This window comes from Lipotes vexillifer, unplaced genomic scaffold (genome assembly GCF_000442215.2).
Source record: "Lipotes vexillifer unplaced genomic scaffold, Lipotes_vexillifer_v1.1 scaffold1073, whole genome shotgun sequence".
Taxonomy (NCBI): domain Eukaryota; kingdom Metazoa; phylum Chordata; class Mammalia; order Artiodactyla; family Lipotidae; genus Lipotes; species Lipotes vexillifer.
In genome coordinates, this window is record NW_006791304.1 from 1,156,557 (window position 1) to 1,175,920 (window position 19,364).

A 19,364-nucleotide genomic window follows, 5' to 3' on the forward strand; every position below is an offset into this window, starting at 1 on the left:
GGGCCCAGCCGCTCCGCGGCATGTGGGATCCTCCCGAAACGGGGCACGAACCCGCGTCTCCTGCATCGGCAGGCGGACTCCAAAGCACCGCGCCACCAGGGAAGCCCTCCATGTTAAACTTCTTTCAAAAATAATGCAAACACTCATAATTTAAGTTAGCTGAGATATTCTACCTTTAAAATAATCTTACCCAGTAATGTATTAAAGCGATATATCTTTGATAATGCAGATGTAATCATCATTAATTTAGAGATAGCTCAAATTAAAAGGAAAAAAGTAAAGAAGCATATATTTCTAAGGTAAAAAGGCTGGCTGTAAAAGAAGTTCTTATTGTGAATTTTATTTTGTTTATTTCACACATAAAAAATTTAGAATTTTTGCACAAATGATCCCTTTGGCTCTCTACTCAGCGAGTTATATTCCTCGACTTCAGAGTCATAAGAAAAAGACACTAATGAAAAAATATGAAAAGAGGTCAGTAGTTTTTAATCATCACTAGAAGAGTCTGGTGGCAGACATACCGCTATAGCCTTCCTTCAATCAAAAAACACATGGCAGAGACAAACTACAACAGCAGCCCGATTAACAGCTGCAGAGTTCCCAGGCCAGACAATGCAGCTCCTGCTTGGGTACTCACTGTAACTGACTGGCACGACTGTCCTTGCTTACAAGACTGAATAGATCCACAGACTTGACATTTTAATTCTGCCACCCCATCTAAAACCCTCAAATAAAGGAAGAAAGATAAGAGCTTTCAAAAACCAATGTTTCCTGCTGTACTGCCTGAATTTTCAAGATACTGTGAATCATCATAATGCATCATTATGACAAAAGAATAATTTAATTGTAACAAAGAATGCCATCAAGTAATAAAAGTAAAACAAAAAAAATTATAGGGATAGATTTTATTGTTTTATTTGTAATATCAACAGAGAAAAACATTGTAAAGAGTGACTTTTAATTCCATTTACAATGATACATGACCACCATGTAGCAAATGTACCCTGCAAATCATAGAGGAAAAAAAATTATTCTAGCAACTGATGGTTTGAATTAATCCTAAAGTAACTACTATGTCATCTGTAGGCTCAGAAGGTCAAAATGCATTTACTACTCATAACACAAAGAGCATCTCTTTCCACCTTACTACCTTGCATCGACCCCTTCAATAAGAGTATCAATATATATATCATAGTTATTAAATCAGAGTTAATACTTTTTTCAAATAGTGAAATAATTATGGTTAAATTTTAAATAGCAAGCTTAAAAAATGGGTTATTTATACTAGTCACTGATGACCAAGCATTAAAATTAAACTTTAATAAGCAGTATTGGATAAAATTAGATAATTAGTTTGGAGGTCAGAAAGACTTAAGTTTGAATCTCCATTCTTGATATCAGTTTCTAGATCTAAGAAAATGTGATCAAATATTAGCTCAGAGGGATTGTGTTAATGTCCCAAAACTTAACTAATTACAAGTCTCTTTACTGACTTTTTTCAAAACAAATTACAGGTAAAACATAACGCAGAATTACCCTGTCAATTTAACAGTTTATTCAAATTATAACATATTCAAAATAACTGCAAATCCCCAAGTAACTAGCTAGTATAAATCATTTAAGAGACTGTTTTCTTCCCAATTCAAATTCTCAAGAAATACTGACCATTTAAAGGGTAAGCACAGGGAATTCCCTGGTGGTCCAGTGGTTAGGACTCGGTGCTTTCACCACCAGGGGCACAGGTTTGATCCCTGGTCTGGGAACGAAGATCCAACAAGCCAAGAGGCGTGGCCAACAAAAAAAAAAAGGGCGTGGGGCGGGAGGTAAGTACAGACAACATATTCAACAAACATTCACTGAGCACTACTGTGTGCAAGGCACATGGGATACCATTCCTTGAGGAGACCACAATCTAAGAGATATGATAGACGTAAATCTAAATAGAAGGTAGTAGGGCTCATAATCAAAATACTTAAAAATAGGTGGCAGAAAGGGAGTGACACCTTCAGAAGCTGAATTCAACTAATTTAATATGAAAGTCTAACAACAGCCAATTAAGGATAGGATTGTAATATACACTGTTTGGCAGCAGGAGGGTGTAATTAACTCATTCTTTAAGATAATTTATGAAAAAATATTAGAACCATAACTCTTTCTTCACTGAAAACTGGTCATTAGGAGTAAAGCAACACTACAATGTTATGTACAATTCAAACAAAGTAGAAAAAAAAAAGGAGGGTCCACCCTGCCTAGTAACATAGTAAACACCTACCACAAACATATCAGCACTTCATTTTCACCTGGTTGCTCTACAACCATATTAATATTTCAATTAAGAAGGGTATTCACCTTGAACAGAAAACAGGATTTCACCTGTTATTAACAATTATGATTGGCAGGGGCTGCCCACAGTGCTGTGTTGAGAATGATTCTGAGACTAAACACTGACTCAGTGGAACTGTTATGAATGCTGAGCAGGGTCTGCTATGAGAGAGAAAGGGAGGAAGTGGAGGATATGTGCTGTGTATTTGATATCTTGCACCTTTAATATCTTATATTTTCTCTGAAAAATTGTATACTATTTTCATAGGACCCCACCAAAAAAGGTGAATATAACTAATATTAAAGTCAACCAAAAGCCAATCAATTAAGGGACAGGATTACAATAAACCCTATTTGGGAAATCTAACCAGTCCTTTTTTACTCAGAAACAGTCCCTGATCCAGGAGGCTGGGACCCCAATTTCCTGGTTCCTGAGTAGACTGCAATCCAACATGGGATAATGGGACTTCTCTCTTTTGGGAATTTAGAATTGGGATTCACAAGCAGCAAGCCATGGTGGTCAGGTGCTACCATTCAGACAGGGAAACAAAGAAACTACTCTGTCCACAGAGAGATGGGTAAAGAAAATCTATAGAGTGCTTCCCTAGTGGCACAGTGGTTGAGAGTCCGCCTGCCGATGCAGGGGACACGGGTTCGCGCCCTGGTCCGGGAAGGTCCCACATGCCGCAGAGCGGCTGCGCTCGTGAGCCGTGGCCGCTGAGCCTGTGCGTCCGGAGCCTGTGCTCCGCAACGGGAGAGGCCACAACAGTGAGAGGCCCGCGTACTGCCAAAAAAAAAAAAGGAAATCTATAGAGCCATAGAAACTGGGGGGAAAAGGAGAATACTTTCCGGATTCCTGAGAACCTTCCTGTCCTATATCCCCCTTTTTTGGATTATTAGATTCCCTTTTCTTTATTTAAGCTAGTATTAATTAATTTCTGTTATTTATAGCCAAAGGGCATTAACTAATAAAGGGTAACAGAGTTGTGAAAGAGTGAAAAAATAATCTTCTGGTAGAAGGGGCAAAAAAGTGGGGGGAAGAGAAGAGTAAATAGAAGTTTAAAAAAAAAATCAAATTACTCTCAAACGTACATTAAAATTTTGGTTAAAATTCCTTCAGTTTTGTACCCTCTTCTTAAACAGAATATGTGATAAACACAAAGAAACCTGACCTTTGTTTCTTCTGTCCTCACTGCATCGAGCAGATAATGAAGAAGCTCCTGACTGTCCTGTTGTTGAAAACTTTTAAATCCAGGGGCCCTATGATTTAAAAACAAAACAGGAAAGAAAAAAAGAACATCTTATCAATAATATATTATTATTATTTAAAATCACTTTGAAATAACATATATTCAAAGATTCAATTTACTCCTTTTTCTATAAATAGAAAGACAAAATGTGAATACTGTTCCAATTAGGATGAGATCTTCAGTACACTGAGAATAATATGGCTAAACACTTATTAAGCAACTACTACATGCCAAGTACAGTACATATGTTAAGCTTCACATAATCCTGAAACAAGCTTGGAATGTACTATTTTCTTTAGCTTACATATGAGGGTTCAGAGGGACTATTTAATTTGCAAGGTCACACGGCAGGTTAAAAAACAGTATTCAAACCCAAGCTACTGTGATCTATTATCTTCCTACCTTATATAAGCAAAAGAAAAGCAAGAGATTATTTATATTAATATAAAGAACCATAAACTGTTATCTCTATGAAGGTTTTCATTTCATGAATTTGACAATCAGATTTCCTGTGTATTAATTAAATAAAAGGATAAGGGGTTATTCATGGAGAAATCAGCACAGCAAATGTTTAGCGGATCTCAGTAACTTTAAAAAGTAATATTTACTGCAATTAACTCAATGCTAAAATGAATATTTTTGCCTTAAATGCAAACAATTAGTAAATTTTAAAAGTGCTCTGAGCTAAGATGAAGAGTTTTGTCAAAATAATACAAAATAGTAAGACTATCTCATGGTAGGACAAGTCTACAATGGTCTTATTGTGACATATACCACGTATTTCATTTGATGTACACAACAATGCTGTTAAGGAATTCATAAATACATACTCCGCCATTTTATATAAGGGACTTGAGCATCCATGGATTTTGGTATCCTTGGCGGTCCTGGGACCAATCCCCTGTGGATACCAAGGGACAACTGTAATACGAATTCCGTTTTACGCTTGAGAAAACTGAAGAACAAGTTGAGCGCCACTGACATAAATCCAGGTCTTCTGGTTCTTGAGTCCAGTACTTTAAGCATTATTCCTCATTATCTCATGATGAATATTCATCCTAGTATTGTACTAGTGTGAGTCCCTGGTGCTAAAACACTCTCTGAACTACTGGCGAATCTAGCCTGAAACAGGAAGCATCATTTCAGTTACTCACTCTTGCTAAGAAGTAGCAAGTAGCAGCATGATGTAGAGAACACTTTCACTTACTCCCTTGGTGGGCTTCCCTTTCTGCATGTGGTGGATAGTGCCCACCTCCTAGATCAGAGATGAGGACAGAAACCAAGATGGGTACAAACTCCAACCCCCTTAGGGCCTCCCCAGTTGGAATTCATAAAGGCAGAAATTGCATGACACTACACTTAGGCTGTAGGTATCGGGAAAGGTCTGGGAAGTGGAAGAAGACTGGGAGGGGAAATGGGGATCCTTCAGAGAGCCTCACCAGCCAGGCGGCAGGTAGGAGGAGACAGTTTATGGCTTTCGAAGCAGACACACAGGAAGAAATAGTTCCCAGACAAAGGAGAAACTGTCTCCACCATGTCTCTACCTATAGCTCCATCTCAACCATGCACAAAGCATTTACTGCCTTCTAAACCACTGAAGAAAATTTAATAAACCTAGATTTTTTTTCTTTCTTCTTTTACTTAGGGTGGGGAACAAATCATATGATGACTTATAGAATCTCTAATGGAGCCTATCTGAGCTACCAATAAATACCAAAAGAGACCTTCAAACTTAAAGGATAAACATAGAAAAACCACTAAAAAAATTCACCCTATTCAAAACAAGGATAAACATAGAAAAATCACTAAAAAAATTCACCCTATTCAAAACAAGGGAAATTCTAAACATTCACAGGAACTGTGCCTTAGTGAAAGCGTTACTGTGGAAAAGAGTTGAGAACTTTCAGAAATCTCAAATTCTAAGAGGAAAATGTATACACACTCATAAAACAGGAACAGACTGCCAAGACAAAGAAACTGAAAACAAGAGAGACTTCATGGAGATGTCTTCTGGGTGCAGATGAATCAGTCTGTTCATAATCCAAAAACTCTCTCTGCTCCAAACATAACAAAATGTAAAAAGAGAAAACAAACAAACAAAAAAGGCTTAAGTGGGATTCAATGCAAAAAAATCTCACAGAACAAAAATATTAGAACATGAAATTGTAGGCAGACTAAAAAACAGACTTGACAGGCTCTAGGCCTGAAAGAGCTCAGCCCTGAAGGGTAAAGAAAACTAAAAGTACTTCAGACAGAGACCAGAGCCAGGATCATTGTTTAAGGATGGTTGATCTTACCAAGAGCCTGAAAGGAAGCCCTTAGGCAAGTGCTACCTAAGGCTACAGCAGAACACAGGCACAGCCTAGGGACCTGAACCTGAGCCAAACCTACAGACTCTTCTCTCATCTGCTAACCAGGGCAGCATGGTAACTGAACCATTAAGAGAGCTGCATCTCCAAGGCCAGCCTGGAGGGAAGGGGTGAGGCTATCACAAAATTTAAAATTTTTAGGCAGAAAGAGGAGGTGAATATGACGAAGGGAGGGGATGGGAGAAAGCAAAGGAGTCAAAGACAGGAGCAGAAAAACAAGAAATTCACTCCAAAGAAGGCTACAATCCAGTATTATAAAACACATAAAGAAATCTAATGTTAAAAACAACTGAGATGAATTTACTTCACTCCAAATAAATTGTATAGAACTGTCCCAAAGGTGTTGACATAAATATGTTGAGAATGTCCAAAGGCATAACTGCCAATAAAAGCCCAGATACTACAAAAAATAGAAAAAAATTTAAATAAGAACATGTAGATATAAGATAGCAAATTAAAATATTAGAAATAAGAAAATAAAACTACAGATATAAAAATACAAAAAATAGGATAAAGTCTAAACTATACACAGTTGAAGGGTAAATTAGTAAATTAGAAGACAATACTGAAGAACATACCCAGAATATTATAGCATACTGAACTTTCATCTTTTTTTTTGGCTGTGCCGCCATGCAATCAGGATCTTAGTTCCCCAACCAGGCCAACCAGGGACTGAACCCATGCCCCCTGCAGTGGAAGCGAGGAGTCTTAACCACTGGACTGCCAGGCAAGTCTCTGAACTTTCAACTTATCTTCAGACTTTGATGGCATCCTTAAGGTACATGACACACCACAGAATATCACAAAACTAGGAATATATATGTATGTGTGTGTGTGTGTGTGTGTGTGTGTGTGTGTAATTTCTTCATGGACAAAACCCAAAGAAAGCTCAGCACATCAATACTAGTTAGCAACATGAAGGAATAAAGGAACCAAAAAGGTGGGCGTAAATGAGGGACTTCCCTGGTGTCACAGCGGTTAAGACTCCGAGTTCCCAATGCAGTGGGCCTGGGTTCGACCCCGGGTCCAGGAACTAGATCACACATGCATGCCGCAACTAAGAGTTTGCATGCCACAACTAAGGAGCCCTCGAGCCTCAACTAAGGAGCACGCCTGCAGCCACTAAGACCCGATGCAACGAAATAAATACATATTTTTAAAAAATGGGCATGAATGAGAATGGAGACATAGAATCACTCTACAGCATCTCTGAACCTTTCAGGGACGAGTTCATGTAAAAACTAGTGACACCCAAATAAGATCTATACCGGAGTTGATAGTACTATGTTAATGTCAATTCCCTGGTTTTGACAATGCGCTGCTATCATATAAGATATTATCACTGATGGAAGCTGGATGCAGGGTACACAGGAACTCTGTACTCTTCTCGTAACTTTTTGTGAGTCTCAAAACTATTGCAAAATAAGATACTGAAGGGGAAAAAAAAGCCAGAGGAAAGCTGAGGAACTTGCTCCCAACAATTCATCACAAGTGGTCAAAGTGTCTGACAATCACCATTGTAACAGAAACTTCAAGAGATTGGCTCAACTTTCAAAAATCAATCAATGTATGCATACAACATGGAAGAATCTCAAAATAATTACACCAAGTGAAAGAAGCCAGACCAAAAAAAGAGTACATGTTGTATGATTCTATTTATAGTTGACCCTTGAACAACACAAGTTTGAACAGTACGGGTCCACTCACATGCAGATTTTTTCAGTAAATACATGGTAGAGTACTACACGATCCTCAGTTGGCTGAATCAACAAATGTGGAAACTGGGATCTGGAGGGCTGACTGACTGTAAAGTTATATGCAGATTTTTGACTTCGGGGAGGGTTGGTGCCCCAAAACCCTGTGTTGTTCAAGGGTCAACTGTATACAGAATTCTAAAAAATGCAAACTAATCTACAGTGGCAAAAAATAGGTAAAGGGTAGCCCTGGGGCGGGGCTTGGGGAAGGAGTCCAGAGAGAGGGATTACAAAGGGGCCCAAGAAAACTTTTAGGGGTGACAGATACATTCATCATATTGACTGTGGCAATGATGTTACAAGTGTATACATATGTTAAAACTTAACTGATATTACACTTTACATACATACAGTTTATTGTAAATAAAATATGTTCACTAAAGCTATTCAGAATATCCATTAATACAATTCACTATTTCAACAGGTTAAAAAATATATGATTATTTTAATAGATGCAGAAAAAGCACTCAGTAAAATTTAATACCCATTCTTTTTTCTTATAAAACAAAAAACATGTATTATCTCATTTTCTCTGGGCCAGGAATCAAGGTACACCAATACCCATTCTTGATAAGATCTCAAAAAAAACTAGGGATGAGAATTTCCTCAACCTGATGAAAGGCATCTATGAAAAACCTACAGCTCTTATCATTCTTATGTGTGAAAGCCTGAATGCTCTGCCCCTTATATCAGGAACAAAGCAAGGATGTCTATTATACCACTCCAATGCCACACCAGAGGTCCTTGCCAGCAATATAAGGTAAGAAAAATATATAAAAGGATACAGCTTGGAAAAGAAGAAATAAAATGGTCTTTGTTGGGGCTTCCCTGGTGGCGCAGTGGTTGAGAGTCCACCTGCCGATGCAGGGGACACGGGTTCGTGCCCCGGTCCGGGAAGATCCCACATGCCGCGGAGCGGCTGGGCCCGTGAGCCATGGCTGCTGAGCCTGCGCATCCGGAGCCTGTGCTCCGCAACGGGAGAGGCCACAAGAGTGAGAGGCCCGCGTACCGCAAAAAAAAAAAAAAAAAAAAAGGTCTTTGTTTACCAATGACATTATTGTCTACATAAGAAATCCCAAAGAATTTACATAAAGCTACTCTAACCAGTAAGTGAATTGAGCAAGGAAGCAAGAAAAAAGGTCAATACACAAAAATCAATTGTATTTCTCTATATTAGCAATGAGCAGCTAGAAATTCAAAAAAATATTTAAGTACCAAATTACAATAACTACCATTTTAAAAAAACATGAAATTCTTAAGGTAAATCTAACAAAATGGGTGCAGGATTCATAGGATGAAAGACATAAAATTTTGATGAGGAAAAATCAAGGACCTAAATAAATGAAAAGGTATCTGATAATCATGCATTGGAAGACTCAACATTGTTAAGATGTCATTTCTCTCCAAACTGATCTACACATTCAATGTAATCCCAACTGACAAACTAATTTAAAAGTCACATAAAAAAGCGAAGGACCTAGAGCAGTAACCCACCCCCCCAAAAAAAGAAAATTTGAGGACTCACACCATCCAATCCCAAGACTTAGTATGAAGCTATAGTAATCAAGACAGTACAGTATTGGGGTCAGAACAGACATATAGATCAATGGAACAAAGTCCAAAAATAGACCCAACATATATGGCTTAAATCTTTACCTGACTTTTTCTTTTTAATCACTTTTGTTAATATATACATATCTCTTTTTAAAGTAAATACAATAGAGCACCATTGTAAAGCAATTATACCCCAATAAAGATGTTAAAAAAAAAAGTAAATACAATAAAGCAAAAGAAAATGCAATTTAAAAGTATTTTCAAATAACGATTGATCCAGTAATTCTATTTATCCCACAGACATACTCTCATAAGTACAATGATACACACACACACACACACACACACACACACACACATATCTATATGTAAAATCAAATAAGTTATATCCACATGTACTAATATAGAAAGATGTATAAAACACATTAAGCAAAACAAGCAAGTTGCAAACAATTTATTTTTATGTCTATGTATGCATAATCACTTTTGGATAGAATAAAGAAAACAGATAACAGTAGTCTGAATTTTTATCTATGAGCACCTATCATTTTAATAATAATTAGAAAATGTTTACAAATTTCTATAAAACCAGAAAAAAAAAAGACACAAAACAAAGTTATTTTGGGGAGAGTCAAAAACAAATTTCTAAAGTACATAATGTCCTAAAAACTTTTTAACTCTATGAGGCACCCATGTCTCTGAGACTTTTAAAGGCTTTTTTTGTTTTGAAAAACAGCACCTGGCAACCAAATGAGACATATAATAAACCCTCCACATTTTGGACTACATTTAAAATACCATGGCACATTATGCTAAGTGAAATAAGTCAGTTACAATAAGACAAATAGTGCATGATTCCAATTATGTGAGGTACCTAGAAAGGGGGGAGGGGAAAAGAGGAGTTACTAATTAATGAACAAGTTTTAGTCAAGCAAGATGAATAAGCTCTAGAGATCTGCTGTTCAACACTGTACCTACAGTCAACAATAACACATTGTACACTTGAAATTTTTTTAAGAGGGTAGATCTCATGTTGTGTTCTTTCTACAATAAACTTTTTTAAAAAAGAAAACTAACATTGGTACAATACTGTGAGATAAAATAAAACGCAATAAAATATAATATGATACCATGGCTTAGGTAACTAGCTTAAATTAAAATGAAATTTTAAAACCTGGAGATATACAAAAATGCAAGTTTACATTTAAAGAATTTTGTTTCTACATATTTTACTAATTGTGGACTGGACTAGTTTATGAGCTCCTGAAAGGGTCTGTTTTTAATAAATTATAAGCTGTGTTCCCCTGGATTCTAGCAACTACCTGACACAAAGTAAGATCTCAAATTTCTATAAAGGAATAAATGATGTCAGGTCCCTTATGACATGTGTTTATTTCTAGGCACACAAGGATTTTGTTTTTAAATATACTGTGATATCTTGGGAAATTTACTTAAATTCTGCATGCCTCAAAGCTCATCTTTAAAAATAAGAAAACTAGGTTAGATGATCTATTATAGCACTCTTATATTTTATAATTCTATAATTTTCTCACTTTATGGTATTACATCATGGGCTTCTGAGTCAGGACAGATATCTATTTAAACCCTATTTTTGTCACCATGAAACAAGGTAAGCTACTCAACTTCTGGGGGTCTCAGTTTCCTTATATATAAAATGGGGATAAAAATCACTTCTTCAGAGTATTATGAGATATAATTTAGATAAGGCACACAGCTGCAACTAAACGAATGTTAGTTCTTTCTCTTGGTAGTCTAGGCAATAACAGCCATGTCACAGTCAGAGTCAAACTACTCATATTAAGTGATAAACACATTAGTGTTTTGTAACTCATGATTATTTATACTAAGAATGTAGATGTGGGCTTCCCTGGTGGCGCAGTGGTTGAGAGTCCGCCTGCTGATGCAGGGGACGCGGGTTCGTGCCCCGGTCTGGGAAGATCCCACATGCCGCGGAGCGGCTGGGCCCGTGAGCCATGGCCGCTGAGCCTGCGCGTCCGGAGCCTGTGCTCCACAACGGGAGAGGCCACAACAGTGAGAGGCCCTAATACCACAACAACAACAAAAAAAAAAGAATGTAGATGTACCCACTTCTGACAAAGCTGATTAAAAAGAACTTTGGGAGAAAGCGGTCCTCTTTCAGTCTCCTTCATGCTGTGAAGAAACAGGAACAAGGCTGAGGTCAATGGTCCAGGGCTTGAAAGTTCCACCACTAATGGGTCCTTTAAAAACATGATCAACTCTATATCAGAAATACACAATTTTTAAATAAAATATTTTTTAAAATCTAAGTTACACTCTGTTTAAATGATGACTAAATCACCTCAAGTGTATTAAGAAGCTTTATTCCCTCGTATATAAGATGAATATATAAAAAATGAAATTAAATGCCTTACCTTGAAAAATGCGGGTATTTTCATATCCTCTGCTCTTTACTTAATAAAACTATTAGCTTAAGAGTGAAAAACCAATCTTTTGTTGCTTGTAACTGTCCCTTAATGTGCCCTCCTAAAATAAACTTACTCATCGACTTGATATTTGTACAAATTCACAAATAATCAAAAATTACATTTATAAGCAAAACCCCATACTCTTCTTTTCCGCAAATATTTTACTAACAAAATAAGGAATGAGAAATTAAGTCACAAATTGGTACACTATCTCCCTCTTTTAAAGGAGAGAGACATACAGTTTGACAAAAACAGCTACAACTGTGTGAAGGAGCAACACTCTTTATTCTAGAATTTTTTCCCCATCAAGTTTTATCTTCTAAAATGTTATCCTTGCTAGTAACCCCTCTCCTTACAGACAATGAATAAAAAGCAGATCCCAAATATAATCCTCAGACACTATAGAATGTTATCTTCTAAGACAACTATCACATATGTTGTCTCATTCATATACTCATGAAATACAAATTACATATATATTTCATACCAACTATCCTTAAAAATCAGCCAACTGGCTAAAACCACAGAAAAGACAGGCTATAATTTTCTATAGCTTTTGAATATCACAAGTGATTTCTGCAATGTTCAGTAAATTGAAAGCCACCTCAAGGGTCAAAAGTAAAATCTAAGGCAGTTTCAAAGCTCAAGCACTAAGGTAAAGTATCCCCTGCTCCCAACTTAAGTATTTTGAGACAGTTTAAAAACTTCAGAAATGAGTGAGTAAATAACCTGTTTTTAAAAGTATATTTAAATTTTGAAAACAAAAGCAAGTTTATTGATGAGAATGCAATATGGGTGAATCTCACTAACATGTTGACAGAAGCCAAATGTAAGAGTCCATATTGTATAACTTCATTTATATATAATATTAAAACAGGCAAAACTAATCTGCCCTTTAGAAACCAGGTTAGTGGCTATCCTTGTGAGGCAGGAAGGCAGGGAATGGAAGGCAACCTGAAAGGGGGCTTCTAGCTGCTGGTAATGCTCTGTTTCTTGAGAAAAATGTTGGTTAGTTTCAGTTCAGTGTATTCAGTTTGTGAAAATTCATCAACTCTACATTTATGATGTACACTCCTCTGTGTGAATACTTTATTAAAAAGTTTTTTAAAAGTAAGCACACTGCTGCCCAGAGATAAACCCACGCACATATGGTCACCTTATTTTTGGTAAAGGAGACAAGAATATACAGTGGAGAAAAGACAGCCTCTTCAATAAGTGGTGCTGGGAAAACTGGACAGCGACATGTAAAAGTATGAGATTAGATCACTCCCTAACTCCATACACAAAAATAAACTCAAAATGGATTAAAGACCTAAATGTAAGGCCAGACACTATAAAACTCTTAGAGGAAAACATAGAACACTCTATGACATAAATTACAGCAAGATCCTTTCTGACCCACCTCCTAGAGAAATGGAAATAAAAACAAAAATAAAATGGGACCTAATGAAACTTAAAAGTTTTTGCACAGCAAAGGAAACCATAAACAAGATGAAAAGACAACCCTTAGAATGGGAGAAAATATTTGCAAATGAAGCAACTGACAGAGGATTAATCTCCAAAATTTACAAGCAGCTCATGCAGCTCAATATCAAAAAAAAAAACAACCCAATCAAAAAATGGGCAGAAGACCTAAACAGACATTTCTCCAAAGAAGATATACAGATTGCCAACAAACACATGAAAGGATACTCAACATCACTAATCATCAGAGAAATGCAAATCAAAACTGCAAGGAGGTATCACCTCACACTGGTCAGAATGGCCATCATCAAAAACTCTCCAAACAATAAATGCTGGAGAGGGTGTGGAGAAAAGAGAACCCTCTTGCACTGTTGGTAGGAATGTAAATTGATACAGCCACTATGGAGAACAGGATGGAAGTTTCTTAAAAAACTAAAATTAGAACTACCATATGACCCAGCAATCCCACTACTGGGCATATACCCTGAGAAAACCATAATTCAAAAAGATACATGTACCACAATGTTCATTGCAGCACTATTTCCCATAGCCAGGACATGGAAGCAACCTAAGTGTCCATAGACAGATGAATGGATAAAGAAGATGTGGCACATATATATAATGGAATATTACTCAGCCATAAAAAGAAACAAAATTGAGCTATTTGTAGTGAGGTGGATGGACCTAGAGTCTGTCATACAGAGTGAAGTAAGTCAGAAAGAGAAAAACAAATACCGTATGCTAACACATATATATATGGAATGTAAAAAAAAAAAAGGTTCTGATGAACCTAGGAACAGGACAGGAATAATGATGCAGACGTAGAGAATGGACTTGAGGACATGGGGAGGGGGAAGGCGAAGCTCACCAAGTGAGAGAGTAGCATTGGCATATATACACTACCAAATGTAAAACAGATAGCTCGTGGGAAGCAGCCGCATAGCACAGGGAGATCAGCTTTGTGCTTTGTGACCACCTAGAGGGGTGGGGTAGGGAGGGTGGGAGGGAGGCGCAAGAGAGAGGGGATATGGGGATATATGTATACGTATAGCTGATTCACTTTGTTATACAGCAGAAACTAACACAACATTGTACAGCAATTATACTCCAATAAAGATGTTAAAAAAAAAGTAAGCACACTGCTGATATTCATATAAATATTAACAAATTGAATCCAGCAACACAGAAGAAGAATACATCATAACTAACAGGGGTTTGTCCCAGGAATACAAGATAGGTTTAACATTTGAAAATCAATCAATGTAATTTACCACATTAACAGAGAATAAAGAAGAAAAACTATATGATAATCTCAGTAGATGCTGGCAAAGCACTTGACAAAATTCAACATCCATTCATGATGAAATGCTCAGAAAACTAGGAATAGAAGGGAATGTCCTCAACCTTATAAAGAACATCTGTGAAAAACCTACAGTTAAGTTCATTCTTTTTGGGCTTCCCTGGTGGCGCAGTGGTTGAGAATCTGCCTGCTAATGCATGGGACACGGGTTCGAGCCCTGGTCTGGGAGGATCCCGCATGCCGCAGAGCAACTAGACCCGTGAGCCACAACTACTGAGCCTGCATGTCTGGAGCCTGTGCTCTGCAACAAGAGAGGCCGCGATAGTGAGAGGCCCGCGCACCGCGATGAAGAGTGGCCCCCACTTGCCACAACTAGAGAAAGCCCTCGCACAGAAATGAAGCCGCAACACAGCAAAAATAAATTAATTAATTAATAAAAACTCCTACCCCCCAACATTAAAAATAAATTAATTAATTAATTAATTTAAAAATTCATTCTTTTTTTTTCCGGTGCAGTGTCTTTTTTAAGAAGATGTTGGGGGTCATCGCGGTGCGCGGGCCTCTCACTGTCGCGGCCTCTCTTGTTGCGGAGCACAGGCTCCAGATGCGCAGTCTCAGTAGTTGTGGCTCACGGGCCCAGTTGCTCCGTGGCATGTGGGATCCTCCGAGACCAGGGCTCGAACCCGTGTCCCCTGCATTAGCAGGCAGACTCTCAACCACTGCGCCACCAGGGAAGCCCCTGCAGTGTCTAGTCTTAAATCCTCTTCTTTTTTTTTTAAATTGAAGTATATTGGTGTACAATATTACATGTTACAGGTGTACAATATTATTATTCATAATTTTTAAAAGTTATACACCATTTATAGTTATTATAAAATATTGGCTATTCTCCGTGTTGTACAATATAACTTGAAGCTTATTTTGTACCTACTTTTTTCTTTTTTTTATGGCCTCACCATGCAGGATCTTAGTTCCCCAACCAAGGATAGAACCCATGCCCCCTGCATTGGGAGTGCAGAGTTTTAACCATTGGACTGCCAGGGAAGTCCCTGTACCTACTCTTTATAATGAAGGACTGAGTGTTTTTCCCCTAATTTCGGGATTAAAGCAAGGATGTCTGCTCTCATCACTTCTATTCAACATGTTACTGGTGGCTCGAGCCAGCACAATAAAGTAAGGAAAAGAAAGAAAAGGCATACAGATTATGAAGGACCAAATAAAACTGGTGACTGAAAGAGTAGTGATCTACACGGATAGTCCCACAGCCCAGGTCCGCTGTTATGTCCTAAAAAACTAAGACCTAAGATTGAAAATTTCCCTCTTAGAATGACACAAACCTACAGTGATCAGCTATAATATGATTGCCATATATAGTAATTTCACAGCTCCACATGTGAAATACTTAAACCTAACATCCAATCACAGTTAATAAGAAATCTTTTCAAATGACTAGCATTAACTTCCATTTAGTAAAGTAGTCTTCACTATCTCACTACAATCTAGAAGAGGGCATTGGGCTCTAACATAAAAATTTTAAGAGGCTGAACAGGCAATGAGTTTACAGACTGCCTTTTCAACAAAAAAATACAACAATATTGTCTTTAAAAGTTGCCTCCTTGGAAGAAAAATCTAAGATTACTACACTGGGCTAAGAACTTTTAGAACTCCTCTTTCTTAAGTATTTCAAAAGCCAGATCATGAGCTATACATTCACTCTCTGTTCCTCTAAAACACACACACACAAATCAATTTCTAACTGAAATCATAACTATTAGTGTAAATGCCCTCCAGCCCCAGACCACCAGGAATACATCTGTAGTTGAACAAGGCGGGTTTATTACTTGTTCTGAGGGAGAACACACACAATGGGGAACCATGGAGTGTCTCTCAGAGGGTATTCAAAAGAACTGATGTAGAATTTGGGCTTTAGTTGGGTGATTTAGGGAAGAAGATAATCTAAGGAAAATAATCTAAGGAAGCAGAGGTCTGCTCTCAGTTGGATGCTGTCAGAAAGTGAGGGTATTTCTACAATTGGATATCTCAATAAAAGGAGGCTAGAATGAGGATAAAGCTGTAACTAGTTAAAAAAAAAGTCGCAGTGACTCATTTAGGCCAAAAGAGGGTGTTTGGAATTTTCTAAGTGGTAGAGTTTGTGTTTAGAGAAAATTATGAAGTGGCCTTGCTCTGTCTCATTGTAACAGTCTTGGAGTAACCTAGCTCGAGTCTGGTATTCTGTGAGATTGTCTGAATAACATGGCCTAACTGTGGGTGTCAGGCTAGCTTCTGAATGTCAAAGGCTGCCTTTTCCCCCTTTCTCATTAGTTTAAAAACCCAACGTCAAATTAGGCTCCAAAAAACCTTTAGATTGTCACTATTAAAATTAAATCTACCTTTAAAGAACAAAAATGCTGTATTTAAGTAGTTGTCACCAGTAACTACAAAACAGGAATCCTAGACATTTCATTCAACAAAGCCAAAACCGTTTGTCTTTTCTAGTATGTCTGTTTGAAAGCTGCCTCAACATTTTTTGTGCTGTCTGACCTATGATATGTTTGAACTATAACATACCTTAAAGCTATGACTTTAGAAGTTTTAAATCTTATCGTTTATTTTCACAAAATGCTTTTGAATTATTTTTTCAAATTCTCTGACTACCATCTCAATTGATAGTTGTGACAAATAAGAAAGATAGGTTTTGGCAACATCATTGGCTTATCTAAACAGAGTTATTATCCAGCTAATTATACTTCTCACCAGCAGAGAGTCTGAGGAAGGAACAATCCTGAGTTTTGTACCATGTTCTTTGATCTCATTCATCAGTTCAGTAAGAATGTAACACTGTGCCAAATTCTGAAAGAAAACAAAAGCAACATCTTCTGATTCAGTTATAATATGCCTCTGATTTTACAGAATAAATACTTTCCCAAAGCTTCAAATGTCATCTGGCCTAGCAAAAATATTTTTAAGTTTTAGAAAAGTTAATTGAATGCATTTTACATGTAATAAGTGTCACTACTACTGACAGAGCCATGGTAAAATACAGAGATCTTTCAGAAGCTCTGTGGAAAAAGAAGGTGTATGTATGTGACAATGGCTAAAGATAGCCTAACCAATCAAAAAGAAAACAGACAGACTTCTAGACGAACATTTAGCAGTCATGTGAGAGTCCACAGGTATGCCAATAAACACAAATTAATTAATATAAACTTTTACATTTTACAAAGCTTTCTTGTAGCTCTTACCTGCATGACTGCATTAAAAAAGCAAGTATTTCCTAAATTTGTAATTCCTTTTACAGATGTTACAATGCTGTCTTTTCTTCCCTTTTTATCACCTGTTTCACATTTTTCTTCATAAAGTTTTATGATTCTAGAAAATGCATCTAAGTTAGAGAAAACATAATGGACACGAGATTTAAAATTAAATACATATCATTTGACATAATTTAAATGTATTATTTAAAATTAAATAAGATCTTCCTCTGAATCAATGTTCCTGAAGGGCAAGAATACAAACGCAAATAAGTATCTCCTGTTTTGTATCCTACTGCTAAAGCACTTCATTTTAATTCATCTTAATATACACATCCGTACCTCAGACCAGATTGTAGAATAAATTCCAGATGAATTTAAAAATAAAATATTTTAAAATGAAGTTAAAAAAAAAAAAGTAGGAAAGACCAGATCTTGGTTTCTAAACACCATTCCCACTAAAAGGAATGAAGACCCCTTGAAGGAAAGGCTGATTCTAAACCTGGGGCAGCAAAAGAGGCAAATGAGCCTATAACATTTTTGTTATGCCAGAAAATAAGTAAGTGCTCAAAAAAAAAAAAAAAAAAAAAAAGGTACGTCAAAACACACAGGCATCATTTTAAACAGGTTCCCAGTGGTCCAATCTGGAACAATTTGAATATCAAAATAAAGAAGGGTACTGATAAATTATTATTCACTGAACAATATGAGAATGAGTCTGCCCTGATAATAGATTTTTAAAGGAGGATAAAAGAAACAACTTTTCCTTACAAGAGAATGCCAACTAATAAAAAGAAGATCTTCCTGGACCAGGGCTCGAACCCATGTCCTCTGCATTGGCAGGTGGATTCTTAACCACTGCACCACCAGGGAACCCCTCACATGGTTTTCATAAGGATTAAATGAGCTAAATTTTTAAAATAAATTTATTTATTTTTTTTAATTTTTGGCTGCGTTGGGTCTTCGTTGCTGCATGCGGGCTTTCTCAAGTTGCGTCGAGCAGGGGCTACTCTTCGCTGCAGTGCGTGAGCTTCTCAGTGCGGTGGCTTCTCTTCTTGCGGAGCATGGGCTCTAGGTGCACAGGCTTCAGTAGTTTTGGCACGTGGGTTCAGTAGTTGTGGCTCGCAGGCTCTAGAGCACAGGCTCAGTAGTTGTGGCGCATGGGCTTAGCTGCTCTGAGGCATGTGGGATCTTCCCAGACCAGGGCTCAAACCTGTGTCCCCTGCATTGGCAGGTGGATTCTTAACCACTGTGCCACCAGGGAAGCCCCAAATGAGTTAAATTTGCTTTGCCAAGCACCTGGCATGCTAAGCACTATTTAAGAGTGTGAAAAACAGCCCAGAGAGGCCCCCGAAATTGTTATTTGTGCCAAAATCTGTATCTTCATGAACTATCCTTCATGTCCCCTGTTTATCTGCTCTCACTTTTCTCCCTTTAATACTTTCCTATATTTTCTGGGGGTGTTCCCCTCAAGTTTATCTCATTTCTAACTGGGTTTTCTGAATTGCTAATATGAGTTTTGCCTTTTACATTGACTTTGTGGTTTTCATGATCCTGGCTTTTCTTTCTGACACGTGTTGGAAACCTCTCATTGAGAGAAATAAATTGGTGGTTTCTCAGATGTTTCTTTCA

General features: G+C 37.3%; 1 protein-coding gene across 1 annotated transcript in view; it reads right to left on the reverse strand.

Annotated features, from left to right (window-relative positions):
- USP45 (ubiquitin specific peptidase 45) overlaps positions 1-19,364 on the reverse strand; it is a 60,126-nt gene that overhangs the window by 20,785 nt on the left and 19,977 nt on the right. Inside the window, exons 5-8 of the mRNA XM_007464308.1 lie at positions 17,724-17,863; positions 17,236-17,331; positions 11,359-11,489; positions 3,495-3,582 (exon numbers count right to left, since the gene is read on the reverse strand). Of these exons, the coding sequence (XP_007464370.1) occupies positions 3,495-3,582; positions 11,359-11,489; positions 17,236-17,331; positions 17,724-17,863 (455 nt within the window). The remainder of the gene's footprint in view (positions 1-3,494; positions 3,583-11,358; positions 11,490-17,235; positions 17,332-17,723; positions 17,864-19,364) is intronic.